This window comes from Urocitellus parryii, chromosome 7, assembly GCF_045843805.1.
Source record: "Urocitellus parryii isolate mUroPar1 chromosome 7, mUroPar1.hap1, whole genome shotgun sequence".
NCBI classification, from domain to species: Eukaryota; Metazoa; Chordata; class Mammalia; order Rodentia; family Sciuridae; genus Urocitellus; species Urocitellus parryii.
In genome coordinates this window covers 173,003,185-173,022,828 of record NC_135537.1, presented here as the reverse complement: position 1 = coordinate 173,022,828, position 19,644 = coordinate 173,003,185, and the positions used below count along the sequence as shown (strand labels likewise).

The 19,644-nt window shown below is 36.5% G+C and overlaps 1 protein-coding gene across 1 annotated transcript in view; it reads left to right on the top strand.

The window, feature by feature from the left end:
* Window positions 1–2,110: 2,110 nt before the first annotated feature.
* The window catches only part of LOC113176924 (ABC-type organic anion transporter ABCA8-like), a 58,826-nt gene continuing 41,292 nt past the window's right edge, over window positions 2,111–19,644 (top strand). Inside the window, 11 exon segments of the mRNA XM_077801422.1 lie at window positions 2,111–2,178; window positions 5,356–5,457; window positions 7,742–7,946; window positions 8,590–8,751; window positions 12,805–12,911; window positions 13,539–13,634; window positions 13,636–13,763; window positions 15,306–15,447; window positions 15,759–15,944; window positions 17,083–17,230; window positions 18,131–18,299. Of these exon segments, the coding sequence (XP_077657548.1) occupies window positions 2,161–2,178; window positions 5,356–5,457; window positions 7,742–7,946; window positions 8,590–8,751; window positions 12,805–12,911; window positions 13,539–13,634; window positions 13,636–13,763; window positions 15,306–15,447; window positions 15,759–15,944; window positions 17,083–17,230; window positions 18,131–18,299 (1,463 nt within the window). The 5' untranslated portion in view covers window positions 2,111–2,160.

Genomic DNA, 19,644 nt, shown 5'->3' with positions numbered 1-19,644 from the left:
ATAAGCCTTAAAAATTTTGCATGCAAAATGTTTTCTGATCAAAACAGAATCAAACTAGAAATCAAAAACCAAAAGAAAGCAAGGGAAAACCCCCAAACATTTCAAAATTCAACAATCAAATAATCCAGGGGCCAAAGAATAAGTCTCAAGGGAAACAAGAAAAGAGTCTGAACTGAGGGAAAATAAAACTGGGATTCCGGGGAATACAGATCTCAATGATTATCTGAGAGAGGCTGCCCAAGAGTCCTGAGCTTTGGGTGGAGCAAGAGCTTTTCTCTTTATTGTCTCCTGGTTTAAAGAGAGTGTTTTAAACCTCCATGTTAGCCCCAATCATCTTGGACGTAACAGAAAAGTTTATGAACATTAGAAGTTTAGGAATATTGGGTTTGCTCCTTACAAATGCACTTCATAATGATACTTCAGGCAGCCATGCATAAATGCCACTGCTCTGCAGGAACTGGCTGAATATCAATGAGAAGACAAGAGTGATCACCTGGGCCTGCTGTTTGGCTGGGCTGACTCTGACATCATAACCTGTCTTCTGAAAGCAGTCTGCGACCTTTTTATAGAAGTCAAACAGATAAAGCAAATTCTAGAGATGTGCTAGGGACCAGGATAAAAAAAAAAAAAAAAAAAAAAGTGCATTGTTTTCTTCCAGTTGTGGTCACCAGTGGATAAACTGTGTCTCTAGATCCCTTGCTTCATATTTCCCAAAAGTAAGTTCGTCTTGTTTTTGATTTTTTTGTTTTGTTTTGTGGTTTCTTGTTTGTATTTTTTTTTTGGCCTTGGGGATTTTCTTTTTTTCCTTCTTTTTATCTTGTCACAGAATAATAAGGTTTTGTGAACTGAAGGTTAAATATCTGTAGAGAAATTAGTTTGAAAATTAATGGGCTATTTTGAAGTGCTTTGATGTCTGGAGCTTAATATTAGATAGGTAAAACAATTGAATTAAAATGTGAGGTTTTAACAAGTATGCACGTATGATATTATTCTAAACCAGAAACTGAGAGTAAGAATAAGCGGAGATTGGCTAACAAGTTGATTATGAAGAACTTAAAAATCTTAAGAACTGACTTGGAAGCCTGAGTTGTGTTTTTCTGACTTTGAGACTGTTTACCAAGAACATTTACAGAAATCTTTTTTATTATCCCTTTCTCTCATTCTCAGGCTCTAAGAATTTTAGAAACCTGAGAAGCTTTCCAGAATCTTTTCCTCTTTGAATATCATGAGTTGAATCAGAATGTGAAATATGTAGCTTTTCCTTCTCACAGCACTGCTTTAAATGTGCATGGTTTGTGGTAGACAGATGATACATGCTTCTATAGTACAAACATTTTGTTTTGAATTTAAAAACAGCATCAAAAGATAAAAGTCAAGTCATTCCAGTTGGAAACTATTTGCCATATGCATATCAAGGAATTCATGTTATCAGTCTTTTTACGAACTGAAGAACATACACCAGTTGGGGAGAAATAAAGTTGTAATACTATAACTTACAGTGGAAGATCAAAGGGGTGGGGGAGGGATTGATGGCTCCATGCTGCCCAGGGCTATGGCTGATTCCACAGCCAGAAGATCTCAGTCTGAGCCATCTCACAATCCCCTACAGCCCAGCATGACCCCCTTCTAAGTGCCCATTCATAATTCTCCGCACTAAGAATGCCCATGGGGAGCCTCAGCACCCTCTCATGGAGCAACCTGACCTACTGCTATTTCATTCTTGAAATTTCCTTTCCCTCCCTCTCTCTTTCCACGGGCTTCCTGACCTCTTTTCTTCATCCGATAGACTTGCTTCCAGCCTCAGTGAACAGCCTGTGTAGTTTTCCTCTCTGGCAATATCCTCTGAGCCTGCCTTGGCCAACGGGATTGCCTTTGGAACTGGCCCCTGGACTCCTCACCCCAGCTTTGACTAGGAAACAGCAGCACCCCGTGTGTGATCCTGTCCCATGGCTGGGACAGGGGCTTCAGGTGGGCTCATACCCACTCCTCATCACTATGGACCTATTCACAGCAGCCCTGTGTGTCCATGGGGTCTGCAGAGAGGGAGGAGACCACTTATTTCAGAAGTCAGGACTTAAGAGCCGGCTGCCAGTCTTCGCCATGGAGCTGCTGGCTCTGTGGTAGAAGTCCTGACCCAGCCTTCCAAGTCATATTCCTGGCATGCTTCCCAGAAAACTGGTAAGCATTCCAGAATCTCTTTATTTTCTATAATGTAGCTTAGACGTCCTCATTCCTCCCACAGGAAAGACCTTACAAAAGCACTTGTGTTCCACAGTTTTCAGAGGAGGCCCAGCAAATCGTATTTGTATAGTGTTGGTTAACTGGGGCTGTGGAGAGAAGTGGCAATAGTATTGGCCTCTGAGGAATTTTGTATCCCTGCTACAATAAAATGTAGATATATATTCCTCTACTAATTCACACACACACACACACACACACACACACACACACACACTCCTCTACATGTTCTTTACTCAATATCAAATATCATAAAACTGATTTGCTTCTTTATTAGAGGAAAGTCCTGGTCTCCTGCTGTTGTAATCCTTAGAGGAGAAGGCAGTATCCATAGAAGAATAATGCTGCTCCTTGCAGGCAATTTTAGGTAAAGTATTTAGGATGTTTCATAGAGAACTAACACTACAGAGGACAAAGGTTGGTGAATTCTTAATCCAGCAGAGGCCAACCCAAGCCCAATTGAGGGGAAATGCTTACCCTCTACCTCGAACACAGTCCCAAACATATCACTCTCTATTGTTGGAAAAATTATTTCACTATGTACTTTAAGTTAAAAATTGAACACATTTCTAAGTAAGAACGACTAGAATGATCGGGTTGGAACTCAGCAGCAAATTAAAATATCTAGACAATATTTGTAAGAAGACAGAGATAGTAAAAGATGTTAAGCTTTCATAAAATAAGTCATGGTTCCCTGGGAAACTCCAAAATTTAAGAGTGACCATGAAAGAACTGTAAATACCTCTCATATCTTTGGTACAGGAGAGAAAAGAAGAAATTTTTACCAATTTAAAAAGAATCGATAAGGTATGAAGATAGAACTAAAAGCAAAGACAGCATAGGTTTAATAGGAAAATAAAACACAATGCATGATCATCCCAAACAAAAATGCATGCATAACATAATTCACTTCATAAAATATAGCTACCAGTTTAGATTTCTAAACATTGAAGCAGTTATGAAATTTTCATACTTAGTTGGATATTTAGAAATTCACCCCAGGGTTAAGAAATTTATTAGGGTTAATGATTTATTAGACAAATGTTAATCTCAAGAAACTAGTGACTCCATGTTATCAGAAATAGAAAGAACCTTCCATTGAAACATGAGCTGTAGAGTCATCTTTTATACACCCAACCACTTAGCCTTTAAAGTCACCTGCTAAAAATCAGCAAAGGTATAATAAGAATGCCAAACCTATCACTAAAGTGAGGAATTAAAATAAAACTCAATCATGAAGTCATCAACCAAGTAAATCTACACAAAGGATATGGCCCTAGATTTGTCAAGACAACTTTGAAAAGAACAAGGAGAAAGATCTTTCCTTGTACTTCGGAAGGCTTATTATGGAGCTCTAGTTACTAGACTGAAGGTAAGACATACACGTAGAGATTAATTGAAAGAGTAGATTACTTCAATATGCATATGCATGTACGTGTATAAATACACAAATACATATACATCTGGTATTTGAGAGAATAGACACAACAATTAAGAAAGGAGAAATCATCAAGTAACTAGTGTCTGGATAACTTGCCTGACAATTACAGAAGAAAAGAAGAACAACAACATGGTAGATCATTGTCTCACATCTTATACACAAATAAACTTGGATTAAAGAGCTAATTATAATGAAAAAAATCTTTGAAACTATTAGGAATATATATTTATACTTTCTAAACTGGACATACACAGGAAATACAGAATCAGAGGGAAAAGTTGTTAAATTTGACTAAAACAAATTTAAAATTTGCTTATGATAAAATATACATTTATTTTGGATTGGCAAAACTAATGAACTAGCAACGAATAAGCATCTGGAATAATAATGAACTAAAAAAAAAAAAAGCCAAACAGAATACAGAAAAAGCTATCGACAGAAGAAATCTAAATAGTCATTCAACATGAAAAATTTCTATGAAAAACAAAATGATACAAATTCAAATAATTAGACACCCTACACACTCTTCAGATTGACAAACGTATGTTTGTGCTTAGAATGGGTCTGGGAGTTATAGATTTTTGTTTTCGTTGCTGTTCTACCCTCAACTTTCTCTGGCCCTGTCCACCTGAGCCACAAAGGGGATCTCTCTCCATTCTTTCACCCCCACCCCATCAATAAGCCACTGTGGCTTTTGCTCAGTTCAGTGCAAATATGGGTTGAGGGATTGTAGACTTCCTGCTCCAGCCTCTGTATTGAACCCAGTACAAAGGACTTCCCTATTTACCAGCTCACTCCCACCTGTATTTACATGAAGGTCTGGTACCTCCTTCAGTGGTTGCCTAACTCTGTTTTAAGTCCCTGTGGGGTCCACACAGCAAACCTCTGCAGCAACATATCTTTGCTTGGGAACGAGGACAGGGAGTTTCCAGGAAGTGATCTGTTCATGACAGGTTCATGCACAAAAGAGTAAGTCTCCCATGTGGTGGTGTTTAAATGGTGGGCCCTAAGAATAGGGGGTCTAGGGGGAGGTAATTAGGCTATTGGGGACATTGTTTGGGGAAGGGATTAATGCTGGTCTTGCAGAGTAAGTTGGTTCTCAGGAAAGCAGGTTGTAAATCAAGACCACCTCATGAGCTTGACCCCTTCTGCATGCAGTTGATTCTCTTTCCATTCTTACCCCATGCTGTGATGCCACCAAGGGACCATTTCCAGGACACCAGTACCATGCTGTTTGGATCCTCTGGCCCTCAGAATTGTGAGCCAAATAAACTTCTTTATAAAATACCCAGCCTTGGGTATTTTGTTATAGCAACAGAAAACAGACTAAGGAAAGTCCTCTAGGGACAAAACTGAACATCATGCCAGCTAGCAAAATTGGTAATTCAAGGGGCCATATCCATCTTCATAGGGAAGACTATGAAAGGCAAATTTGGAGCTGAGAAGCCATAAGTCAGTAACTGGCCAAGTGCCTCACAAATCCATGATGGAGCAGAGCCTGGAAGCAGGGAGAGGGTGGCATGGGAGTAATAACATGCTAACTCAGGAACACCCAGACTGTAGCACTTGTGTGGGATACTGGAGTTACCAGGCTGCTCTTTTTCTGTCTGCAGGTTATTTGTTCCTGTTATGAACGAACATTTACTCATTTTCTCCCCTTCTTTCTCATTGAACAGGGCAACATGGGTAAGAGAAAGATAAGCGTGTGTCAACAAACTTGGGCTTTATTACATAAGAACATTCTTAAAAAGTGGAGAATGAAAAGAGAGCCACTAATGGTATGATTCGTTATCTGTGCCACTTTGTATTTAAAATAGGAAGATGTATATTACCTGAGAGGCATTTATGCTTTTGTTTTATATTCCCCCTACCAAAAATAAAATGAAAAACCTTTATAAAGCAGAAGAATCCGTTTTTAAGACTCTAAATCTACTTGAAGACATTTAAATTGGCAAAAACCTATAAATTGAGACCTAAAAGCACAGAGGCTGGCCAGAAACTGAGAATTCAATAAATGTTTTAAAAGCCAATAATTATTCTTCTTACTAGTGTTCCCCACTCATTCATAAGTAGTGATATTCTAAAGACACAGCAAACAAATCAACCCACAGGTAACTGTGGAATTTTTTTCTTTAAAAAAAAATCATTTGCTGAGAAAATGATTTTTCTCAGCAAAAGAAACAATAAGAGAGATAAACAGGGAGCCTACATCCTGGGAACAAATCTTTACTCCACACACTTCAGATAGAGCCCTAATATCCAGAGTATACAAAGAACTCAAAAAATTACAAAATAAGATAACTAATAACCCAATCAACAAATGGGCCAAGGACCTGAACAGACACTTCTCAGAGGAGGACATAAAATCAATCAATAAGTACATGAAAAAATGCTCACCATCTCTAGCAGTCAGAGAAATGCAAATCAAAACCACCCTAAGATACGATCTCACTCCAGTAAGATTGGCAGCCATCATGAAGTCCAACAACAACAAGTGCTGGAGAGGATGCGGGGAAAAGGGTACACTTGTGCATTGTTGGTGGGACTGCAAAATGGAAAGCCAATTTGGAAAGCAGTATGGAGATTTCTTGGAAAGCTGGGAATGGAACCACCATTTGACCCAGCTATTCCCCTTCTGGGTCTATTCCCTAAAGACCTAATAAGAGCATGCTGCAGGGACACTGCTACATCGATGTTCATAGCAGCACAATTCACGATAGCAAGATTGTGGAACCAACCCAGATGCCCTTCAATAGATGAATGGATTAAAAAATGTGGCATTTATACACAATGGAGTATTACTCTGCATTAAGAAACGACAAAATCATAGAATTTGGAGGGAAATGGATGGCATTAGAGCAGATTATGCTAAGTGAAGCTAGCCAATCCTTAAAAAATAAATGCCAAATGACTTCTTTGATATAAGGGGAGTAACTAAGGACAGAGTAGGGATGAAGAGCTGGAGAAGAAGATTAACATTAAATAGGGATGAGAGGGGGGAGGGAAAGGGAGAGAGAAGGGAAATTGCAGGGAAAAGGAAGGTGATCCTCCGGGTTATATAAAATTACATACAAGAGGAAGTGAGGGGTAAGGGAAGAAGAATAATACAAGTGGAATAAATGTTTTACAGTAGAGGTGGTCGAGAGAGAAGAGGGAAGGGGAGGGGAGGGGAGGGGGGATAGTAGAGGATAGGATAGAGAGCAGAATTCATCAGACACTAGAATGGCAATGTGTAAATCAATGGAAATGTAACTGATGTAACCTATGTGATTCAGCAATCTGTATACGGGGTAAAAATGGAAGTTCATAACCCTTCTGAATCAAATTGTGAAACATGATATATCAAGAAAGATGTAATGTTTTGAACGACCAACAATAAAAAAAAATCATTTTCTTCAAAAGTAGTACAAAGTTTGGAAATGTATAAGTGCCAAGAAGAAAATTACTTTTTAATGGTACCATGTAATGAAAAGCCTGGTTGAACTTTGGTATCTTTTAAAATCAGTTTCATAGAGCAAGGTAGCATATTGAATTAAATGGGAATTATACTGTATGTACATAGTGAAATCTTTTTAAAATTATGCATTTGGGAAATATGGTGATTCTTAATGGGAATTTGCAAGTGACCAGGATTTATAACTAATTACTGAAACAGTGTTCCTCGTTATCACTCTGTTGAATTTCCAATGTCTGAAACTGGGCATATCATCCCTATAGCAATGCTCTGGGTCTCTTCAACACGGGGACTTTCAGCAGAATCAAATACATCAATGAGTGTGTTACCAAAGTAACACTAGCTGACAATAATTTAAAGTGGCGTGTCCTGTTGCGTTTCATTTCTCATGATCAGTCCTTTAGCACTGGTACTGATGCTCAATCCATTTGAATTACTATTAATAGTTCATTGAAATTACTCAGTTTGTTTTATACATATTTAAATGGTTCATATTGCAAGATGTGTTGAAATTTTAAAAAGGAACAAAGGGACGAAGTCTATGACAAATGACTATGGATGAACAATTTGAAATCACAATTTTTTCTCCTCATTCTCGGGCTGCATAGGAATGGATGAATGCGTTGCTTCTCCTACTTTGTTTGTACTTCTATCCTATTGGTCATCAAGTTGAAGACTTTTCTTTATGGCCTCCTGTGAACCTCGGAAGGGTAGATTCATTTAATGAATCCAAATTTGCAATTGAATACATGCCTGTCACCAATGTAACCCAACAGATAATGAGCAAAGTAGCTACCACCTCCTTCATGACAGGTGAGTTGTCTAGCAATCCACAAGGAATATGTGACATCAGAATCCATGCAGATGCAGGCACTTAATTTACATTTCAGCTGATAAAATTGTGTCAATTATCAAAATTGCTAAAATGGGAAACTGAACATACTTCTCCTTTGTTGGAAATAAAGGATTCGTTTAAGTTATGTCAACATAGGCACAGTTATGTCAACATAGGCACTCTACATATTTTGAAAAATTCTCTCTTTTTTTGAATTTCTTCACCTTACTGTCAGGATTTGTACAGGAAAATAACTATATTTATTTCCAGTATCAACAAGTGCCTAATTGTATACCTATATGCAATTTTAGATTTATTAGAATACTAATTATTCTACAAATAGTTTAATTGGTATAGTATGTGTTATGTTGATGAAATTGGCTCAATAATCACAACATGTGGGAAAAAAATAACTAAATTTTATGTGTTTCTTCTGATGGTATCTAAATGAAACTTTAGAAACATCTTCCCCCAACATTTTAGATTTCATGACTCTGCCAAAGTCAATACATGATTTCATTTTATTTTCATAAAGAACTCTAGTAAAAACTATTGAACATGACATCTCGAAGGTGAGTCTCCCGGTAATTTACTAATAACATCGCTTTCTTGTAATGGCAGGTAAAGAAGTCATGGGACTATCAGATGAAGAAAGCATTAAAGAATTGAAAGCAGATTATCATGAGGAAATAGTAAGAGTCATCTTTACAAACACATACTCATAACATCTGAAATTCTTGGGACAAAGAATCCCGATCAGTAAGGAACACAGGGACCATACAGGTAACTTTCCAGCCATATGATCACACTGATCACTATTTCATTTATGTTTGAGCCATTCATAGAAACAGATGTTAATATGTCAAGTTAGATCATCTCTATCATGGTGATGTCCATGTCATTCTACACATTCAAAAAATGTGCTTTCATCTTTGAGTAAACTAACATATTCAATATATGATCACTATATATAGCCATATATATATATATATATCCAGACATGACTTACATGTATACATATGTACACATATACATATAAACATACATTATCTGTGATATATAGCTGTAATATATGGTTGTTAAGGTAAAATAAAATTTATGGATAAAATAGAACAAACTTCCGTTTAAATGCTTAAGTAAATCCATATGAAAGTAAGGGCAATTCTAGAAGGTCTAAAATGGAGAGGGCACCAAACTCAGTGTTAATTGGTTATTATTGATGCTATATGACTTTGCCAAGCTCAGCAACCAAGAGATTTGGGTTTTAGTAGCTATGTGGGAACAGAGGAGATCTTGGGTTTGTGAAAGATGAAGTTTCCTGAATTAATTTGGAATCTGGAGGGCTGTGTACTCAGCAAGAGTTCACCAAAAAAGAGACACCCGTTGCCAAAGAAAGAATAAAATGAAGTTTGTTGTTCTCCCTTTGGAGAGAACATAATAATACAAATAATACAAAGATAATTAATACAAAGATAATTAATACAAAGAGAATTAATACAAAGAGAATTCTTAAGAAAATCATAGCTTTCAGTCACTTTCTCCTGAGTCTAGAGTTCTTCCTTAACTTGAGAAGCTAATCTGAAAAATCTCAACTAAAAATTATAAAGTGCTCCTAGGCTAGTCAGACCCTGGGGTGCCTGACAGAGGATATTATAAATTTTCTCTAGAAAAATACGACCTCAACTCAGACAGCAGAGACAAAATATCTCTAAATGTAAATTTACTCTCCAATATGTAAAAACAAGGCACCACGAGAGTCAAGAGAATTGCCCAAGCTGTGTGTATGTATGTATGTAGATAGATAGATAGATAGATAGACAGACAAATATATTTCCCAGTGGAATTATAAAACTGAGAATATAAAATAAGCAAGTAATCTAAGGAATAATAGACTTCTTCAGAGAAGTTGACATATTCATTCTAAAATTTGCTTTTTAAAAGGCAAATTTAAATATCAAAACAAAGTATCCAAGCTACTCATTTTTAAAATGAAATAAGAAATTAAGACAGTATGTTACTGCCACAGATGAATAGGCCAATGACAGAGAAGAGAGAATCTTGGAAATTTCTCACAAAAACATGGACACTCATATATGACTGAGAGGACATTACCAATTAATGTTGAGAACTTCAGGGAAAATTGTCTCTACATAAAGAACAAAATAAAATTATCTCGTACAGAACAACCAATTTTAGGTAAAAGAATTTTAAAAGTCCTGCAAAACTTTTGGAAGTCAGTATAAGAACATACTTTTATAACTATTGGATAGGAGGACTTTCTTGCAAAAGAAAAATATATAAACTATAAAATAAAAGATAGATATATTCAGCTAGATAAAAATCAAGTAATTTTTATTATCCAAAGATAGTATATAGATAGTGAGAATTTGAGGTAGAATTGAAAAAAGATATTGATAACAAATAAAACTAGCAAAAGATGATTTCAGAATATATGAAGATTTTCTTTGAATAAATAAGAAAAAGACCTCAAAATAAGACATTATTGAAAGACATGGCAGGTATTTCACAAAACATGAAACACAGATCAAGATTAAGCACGTGGAGAGATTTCTACCTGCATTAGCAATCAGAGAACTGTATTTTGAAACCACTTGTTACATCATTTCACATTCATTAGATTTGCAAAAACTAACAATAGTACAAAGTATTGACTAGGATATGTAGAAAAGAGCATGCCTATCCAGTATCATATAATTTTCTAAATTTTGCAAAAATTGAATAAATATAACCCATCATCATAAAAATCTTTTTAGTAAAACTCTCATCCTACATTAAAGACTGGTAGCCTGTTCTCTCCTTCTTGAGGGCTTAGGAAGCTCTCAGTAAAGAGCCAGACTCAAGGCATTTTAAAAGCAAGTATGGATTTCTCATCTTTCTTCACCTGCTCCTACAAGCAGAATGAGTCACATATAATAGTGCAGAAAACTCATTTCATTTAGAAATCCTTAGTTTAATGTGGAATAGAATATCCCCCAACCTCTGACCAAAGAACCTTGCTGAACTTGTAGCCTGAGTAAGAAATAAGCTTTTATGGTGATATGTTGAGGTTTAGAGGTAATTTGTTACTATAGCATATCATAGACTATCCTGACTGATACACACATTCATGATAAAATATAAAAGAATTCTTCAAAAAAATATAGCTTTCAGTCTCCTTCCCCTGGATGAAAAACAATTTTAGATTTTTTAATCGAGGCTGGGGATAAGAGTAGAAACAAGTAGCTTAGATACTTTTATTTTTATATTTAAATTTGCCTTTTAAAAAGAAAATTTTAGGTTTTTTTTTTAATGGAGGCTGGGGACAACAGTAAAAAGAAAAAAAGAACTAACCCAAATATCAGGAGAGTAGATAAATAAATTGATTGGTTCACATTTCTACAATGGGATTCCATAATCATAAGAAGAAATAAATAGGGCTATTTAGACAGATTTCAAAGTTATTAAACATAACAACTGAAGTAAAGTGCAGAATAATGAACATAATGAGATCTATGGGTTAAATAGAGTTTATGTTTAAAAATCACTTATATAGTTTAGGGTTACACAGTAAAAGCCTAAAGACATATGTAAACATGAAGTTCAGAAACATCATTAGCTACTTCAAGGATTGGTGCTTAGGAAACAACATTTAGACAGTATGTAGAGGAGTTCAACTGTATTTGTAATGATTTATTTTTAAAATTTGGTGATAGGTACATGTGTGTCTATTTTTATATTATTTGTAGATCTGAAATATTTCAAAATAATTTTTAAATATTTAAAATCTTAATGCAATATGCATTTGATTCCTATATTTAACTTTAATTAATCTTATTAAAGACTATCACCTTAATATAATTTCATTAGATCTTATAAATATACTCAACATATTATACATAGTTCATATATAAAATAGCTACATTAAATATATTAATATCAATGGACTGGTAGATCTTCTTTTTTTTAATAAATAAACTTTTCTCTTCAAAAGACATTCTGATTGACATGATTTAAGCACAGTGAGTTTCTTTATTCAAACTTCCATTTGACTCTTTATGCTGTGTTGTACCCCATGTTAGAACAAGCTGTATTTCAGTGTTTCTCAATGCATACTAGAAATCCTGCTGTTTTGAAGAACATTGTTATGGTTTAGATATGAGGTGTGCCCCAGAAGTTTACATGGAAGACAATGCAAAAAAAATTAGAGGTGAAATAATGGGGTTATGAGAGCCTTAACCTAATCAATGCATTGCTCCACTTGAACGGATGAACTTGATGGTGTTTGTAGGCAGGTAGGGTGTAGCTGGAGGAGGTAGATCACTGGCAGCCTTTGGGGTACACATTTTGTCCAAGGTGAGTATGACTCACTCTGTTTCCTGATTACCATGTCCTAGGCTGCTTTCCTCCACCCTGCCCTTCTGCCATCACGTTCTTTCTCATCTCAGGCCCCAGGCTACAGAGTCAGCTGTCAGAGCTCTGAAGCCATGAACATCAAACTTCATTCTTGTGAGGTCTTTTGGTCACAGTGATGAAAAAGCTGACTAAAACTAATATCAAAAAGATATTGTTTTCACAATGCAGAAATAGAATGAGTTCCACAAAATTCTTGATTGGCAGAGAAGCACAAAAGGTGGTATGAGAAAGATGACTACAGGCAGAACGTTCCCCAAGACAGCTCCGCCTGACTCGTTTGGAGAATCATTACTATAACCTATGTTTTCATGTTTTAGAGCCAAAATAAGTCCATTTGAATTAAGGGCCACTGAAAAGCCCATTTCCTGTGATCAGAATTGATATAATTCTAGTGATGATTTCTTGTCTTTTTTAATCACAAAGCTCATTGTTTTGAAGAAGATGAAGATGTTGACTGTTACATCTCAATATTCTGGAAGGAAGGTTTTGTGGCTCTTCAAGCTGCCATTAATGCTGCTATTATAGAATTGAGTACAAAATGTTCAATGAAAACTAATTTTCCATGCAAACTAATTATACCAGAGGTACTAGAAGTCTCATGGAAGGAAATATAAATGGCTAGCCCTGTTCTTTCATTTACTCATTTGTATCTTTACAACAAAGACTACTAAATTTGCTGTATGTCGTTAGGAAATAAGGCATACAGAGAAGAAATGTTGTCAGGAAACCAGGGATATAATAAGGACATCAATAGAACGGAAGTAGGTGATCATGGGCATATCAAATGTCCTTGTAAACAAACAAGCAAGTTTCCCAGCGTATAAAGCTGTGGAAAGAATCTCATTAAAATGGCAATTAAACTAGAAGCTTGAGGTGAGGGATTTGTCAAATCTAAGATCAGAAAAGGCATTGCAAAGAAATCATGAAGTGACATTGGGTGGGGAGATAGTCAAACACAGTAATGCTAAGAATTATGGAAAGCCTGGAATCCAAAATCCAGGTGGGCCAGTGCAGTACACGGATGTGGAAATGTAGGCCAACTTCAGATCCTAGAAGGATTGCACATTTCTAGGAAAAGAGATGATAAAAACAGAGACACGAAACCCAGCACGTCATTCAGAGTGGAAATTTTATTTATTATTATCCTTCTTCAGACCACAACAAATCATTCAGTCATGGAGGAACTTATGTCAGTTACCGGAAGATACATGAAGATACAGCCCTTTATTAGTCAAGGAGGAACCACAACTGATTTTTTTCATTTTCTTCTGCATCATCTCCTTTTCCCCATTCATTTACTATGCATCCATCAATGTCACGAGGGAGAGGAAAACGATGAAGGCCTTGATGACCATGATGGACCCGCAGGATTCAACGTTCTGGTGAGCTGGCTGTAGCACAGTGTTCTCAATGGAGAATCTCAGGAAAAGTGGGCGTCTGCAATGTATCTTTATTAAAGCCTAATGATTTTCTAACTTTTTCCTTTATCCTCCGAATGCAATAAGTCACCCTTGGTATAATGTTTGCCAGGACGAGACCAAATGTGACTGTGATTCTCTCGGGTTTAGTTTGCTGGGCAGTTGTGATAATGGAATGGCTAAGACAGAGGTCAGCATCTCTGCCAGATGGAGGTGGAATTCCAGCTAGCACGGGACTGCAAGGGCAGAAGTCAAAGCTTGAGTAATTCCAAGAATGGACAAGGTTCTGTGTGAGACCTCGAGAGTAATTAACTGACTGACAGGGCATGGAGAAGGACGAAAGTACCAGTGAAGCGAGGAAGATGGGTGGATTGGGCATATTATAATCAATTAGGAGTTAGAGTTCCTTCTGTGCTAAAATCCTGAAAATCAGTATTGACCTCTTTACTGAATTAATATTAGAGGAAATTATAGCAGAGCAGTGAAATCTGGAGATTCTAGAGCCAAACACTTGGATCTGAGACTGTTAACATATTTGTTCAATGGGTTCTCTGTCAATAACATGAGTAAAACACAGAAGTGTCATTTCTGCATTCAGCTATGGTGAGAAGCAGATGATTTACTATTTGCTAAGTTTTTAAAACACTTGCCCAATACATAATAATTGCTCTATGTGCTAGCTATTATTGTGTTGGTCTTGCAGCTATTTTTGATTTTTTTTAAAGTATCTTTATTTCATTGTACTCTCTAAAGAAGACTGTAAAACAAGATAAAGAAATTGATAAGAAAAGCATAGTGGGCTATTCTGAAACAAAGTAAATGATATGATTTTTATCACTCTATCTCACTGGAAAATGAGTGGAATTAAGGGCAAGTATGTAGACTACTTGATGTATTCATGCAGAGAACGGTGAAAAGAGCTTTTGGTAAGAGAAGTGACAGAATTTCACCATGAGGAGTAATTTCTTATCTCCAAGGAAATTTATGAGGCTTCTCACCCTTTAAGCTTCTAGAGAAAAAGATATCAGGGATTCACAAAGGGGCTACCATGAACTAAGACAATGACCCACATAACCTCACCTCACCAAGTTCTCACCATAGTATAGTTTTCTAATTTCAGAGGAATAAAGGGGAGAAAAATTGGTTACAGAGTTTTCCCACAGTCACAGGGTAAGAAAGTCCAAAATGAAATGTTGCAACCCAGATTCATCAGACTTGAAACCTAATTATTTCTTTTTTTGTTTATAATGATGTGTGTGCATGTGTGTTTCTGAAATTATTTTTCAGAAAAAGAATATTCTTAATTCCTTATGAATTCTGTTTTAAAAGTTTTAGTTTGTAATAGCATATCCTAGAATAGACAATACATATCTGCTGCACAACAGCATGGATGTATGAATGAATGAGTGGGCAAATGAACAATGAAAAATTACAGTGCAATCCATGGTGGGTCCTTCTTTTCAACTGAACACTAAGTACTAAAACAAAGCTCTGTTTTTACACCAGGCTCTCCTGGGGTTTGCTCTATGCCAGCTTCATCTTCATTATGGCCCTTTTCTTGGCACTTATTATAAAATCTACCCAGTTTTTTATTCTGACCAACTTCCTGGTAGTTTTCACCCTCTTTCTCCTTTATGGATTGTCACTGGTGAGTTGATGAATTAAATTTTTCCCTATCTCTTGCCTTAAAAATCAAACTGTTGGTTTCAGATTAACTTATTTAGTCTACATATCTGTTTTCTGCCTGCTCTAGTTGCATGCAAAAATCTATAGGTGGGTACAGTTGGATTAGTAATGCTTTGTGATGTCAATTATTAATACAATTGGCAAAATAATAGTTTCATTCATTACATGCAAACTAATAATAGAACTAAAATGTTGTATGTAAAATCCCTCCTGTTATCATGCCACTAATAATTCCTGGAGGGACCTTACCCAGTTGGGTCTTCTCTTGTTTAGATTGCTTTGGCTTTCCTGATGAGCATCGTGGTGAAGAAGTCTTTCCTTACTAGCCTAGTGGTGTTCCTCCTTACTGTCTTCTGGGGGAGCCTTGGATTCACAGCGTTGTACAGATATCTCCCAGTGTCTTTGGAGTGGATTTTCAGTTTTCTTAGCCCGTTTGCTTTCACCCTTGGAATGTCCCAGGTAAGAAGCCATCTAATGATCGATGAGAAGCATCTTTCTTCTCTGGAAGAATCTGTAATCAAAAAAAAAAAAAAAAAAGAAGAAGAAGAAGAATCTGTAATAGTTTTTATACTTCAACATGGTGAAATTTAAAACCCTCCTGTAGACTTTTTGATTTTGCAAAGCTGAACTTTAAAAAGCTTTGAAAGTACTTAGCCCAGCAAAATAAGCCTAAACCAAAGGCAGGGGGTGAATGATCAATACAAAATCCTTTGGAGACCATAAAAGCATTTTCTTTGGCTATTAAATACATATTTGATGTTATGAACACCATGTTGTGAGCTCTAGTCACGTTACATACAGTAGGGCCCCAGGCTGCTTCCTCCCCTCTAAGGTCACTTTGTGCCCATGGATCCACTTCTCCCCATCCCCTCCTCCCTGGACCCTCCCCAGCTTCTGGTGACCACTCTTCTGCTCTCTATTTCTGTGGCTTCAGCTTCTGTTCATATTTTGATTTAGCAATTTAAGACAACATACATCATCAAGCTAAAAATACCTTGAAAACATATTAACTAACTGGCAAACTGTTTCTTTTCATAATTTTTTTTCTTTTATTTTATTGAACTCACGTTGCCTTCCTTCCAAATAAATGGTGATGCCAATCACGAAATATCTGGTTTTTAGTGCTTAAGAAAAGAATGGTTAATAATAAAGCAATTCTTCATTAGAATATCATAGACCCTACTGGGTTGTTGTTTGTTTGTTTGATTGTTTGTTTTTAACATATCACGACTATTTTTTTCCAGAATAAAAATTATTTGTTATGCAGCCATTTTCAGGACTCACCCTTCTTTTGACTGTGTATTATTTGGTAAAAGTCTAAATTTAGCTCTAGTGCCATCATTTGCCATGTTTCCCTACCTCCTCCTAATGCTCCAATTTCATTTAGAACACACTTTCCTCACCACAGTTGTTAACACCTGTTACAGTTTCTCAACTGTCCATGCCTTCTGATACATTTGACAACCATCAAGTAGGCCATCTCCTTGTTTAAATTTCTATTCCCAGGAGGAGACAATAAGTAGCCATCTTATTCTTGTTATTTAAATTATTTAAAATGTATCACAAATGTACCTTATCTTTTTTTTTTAATTTTCAGCTTTTACACTTGGATTATGATGTAAATTCTAATGCATTTCTTGATGCACCTGTCGGCTCCAATCTAATTATAGCAACACATTTCATGTTGGCCTTTGACACTTTCCTCTATCTGGCACTCATGATGTACTTTGAAAAAATTTTGCCAAGTGAGTGGTTATGATTAAAATCAAACATCATTTGAGTAACGTTCTTTCCTAGAACAGATTTCCTAATACATGTATGATTTATATGTTACAAACCACTTTGCTGCTTTTGTATAGCTAGTTAGCATGGCAGTTCAGAAACACACAAATGTAGATTTTTTTTTTTTTAATTGTAGTTCTAGAGATGGAACCTGGGCCTCATGTATACTAGGCAAGCATTTGCTAATGAACTGCATCCCCAGCAAATTATAGATGTGTTTTAGAGGAAAGTTATTGTCTAGGAATGAGATAAAACAGGAATATAAAGTTGCTTTCTAAAGTTCCACTGTTGAGTTTGAATAATTTTTTTGCCCCATTCTTCCCCTTTCTCACAAATGTGTTGTTTTGTTAAGTCCCATTCTATCTTCTCTTAGAATATTTGTTTTATTTTTCCAGTAGTCATTTCCCAATATCTTCTTCATTTGTTAATAAAATGACAACAGAATTCAACAGGCCCAGAATGGTTTGCATTTTGATTCTAATATCTGGCTTTATTAGGGTTAATTGAACGTTTATTAAAATTCTTCCTGAAAACTTTTTAATAAATAAGTTTCATTGCTTCCTATAGGAATAACTATTATAATAGAGATATCTTGGTGATTTTTTTTTCTTATGAAGTTGCACATGTTAAAACATGCTCATTGGGACTTGGGCCTAGCTTAATAGTTGAGCACATTCTTTAGCATGAATGATTACCTGGGTTTACTACCCAGCACCAAAAGTAGAAACAAAAACACAAAAAATGTATCGCCTTGTGTTGACCAACAAGGCTTAGCAGCAAAGGGGTTGTATTGCCAGGCTAGGTTAGTGTCACTCTTCCCTAAAATTGCTTATTGACCTTATATTTGTCACCGGGTCATGCAGATGAATTTGGACATCAACATTCACCCTTGTTTTTCCTGAAGTCCTCGTTTTGGTCACGGCAACAAAAGGCTGATCATGTGATCCTTGAAGATAAAATAGATTCCAGTCCTTCATCTAATGACTCTTGTGAACCAGTGTCTCCAGAATTCCATGGGAAAGAAGCCATCAGGTAACAAGGATGTGAATGCAGTCCAAGTCAAGGTTGGGGAGCTAAGAATTGGCACCTGAGACAAGCAGAGTTCTCCCTGGGCTCTGGAGAAGTGACCACGCCACAACACTTGCATCACTTCTCACTTTAAAAAAGTCCCTTACTAGCCCCCTGCAGTGTTGACATCTACATTAAATAAAAACTTAGATTTCACCAGTGAAGACAGGTCAACAAAACTCTTGCTTGGATTCTTGGTCTTTTTGTTCATTTCTTTCTTTCTCCATCCTTAGCCTCCATACTTTCTTTGGCAACATTTATTCACACTTTATACACATTGCATTTATGATACTTCTCATTTTTTTGACAGTAAAATGGAATCAAAATAAAAATGAGAAAACCTAATTACATAGTTTAATATGAATAAAACCTGCACTGTCTGATGAACAATAAATGACAAAATAACATAAATTTGACTTCACTTTTGGATTCCAGTTACCTGGCAGAATGAAATCGTGCAGATAAAATATCTAGAATTCCAGATCTGTGATAGTACTCAGCACATGTTAACTCCATTCCTTTCCACTGCCACCACCATCATCATCTCACCAATGTCCTCTTAATCTTGTTGAATGTTCACCATTCAAGATGAAATAGTTTATATAACCTATAACACAATCCTAAAGCATTCCAAATTCTCAGATTGCAATTACTAAAATTTGCCTGGATCTAGTACCCTGCCTAAAATAACAGAGTAACCAAGTTGTGCAGATGACATGAGTCAGGTGGGTAGCCCTGTGAGACCCCTGCCTTCCTGTTGTGACGCACCACCTCTCTTCCTTATGCTACCTTTCAAGGATCCTCTGGAGACCGAGACTCAAGAGATCACCAACCTGTGCTAGTGGTTCACGCTGACCCTTTTAGTGTTGGGTGCCCACGTCCTCTCTTGCTCTGACTTCCTTAACTTTGCAGTCCAGAGATGGCCCTGTTCTCTATTAATTGATATTAGACCATGGCCCAGTCCAGGGAAAGAGTCTCAACTGGTAAGACCCAAGCACAAATTTTTAAAACTCATCAGGGGATGCCAATGTCCAGCCAGGACCACAGTATTCTGCAGAATTCTTTTTTTTTTTTTTTTAAGTGAGAGAAATTTTTCTTTTTTTTATAATTCTTTTTTTTTTTAAGAGAGATTGAGAGAGGAGAGAGAGAGAGAATTTTTAATATTCATTTTCTAGTTCTCGGCGGACACAACATCTTTGTTGGTATGTGGTGCTGAGGATCGAACCCGGGCCGCACGCATGCCGGGCGAGCACGCTACCGCTTGAGCCACATCCCCAGCCCTCTGCAGAATTCTTGAAGAATTCTGTCC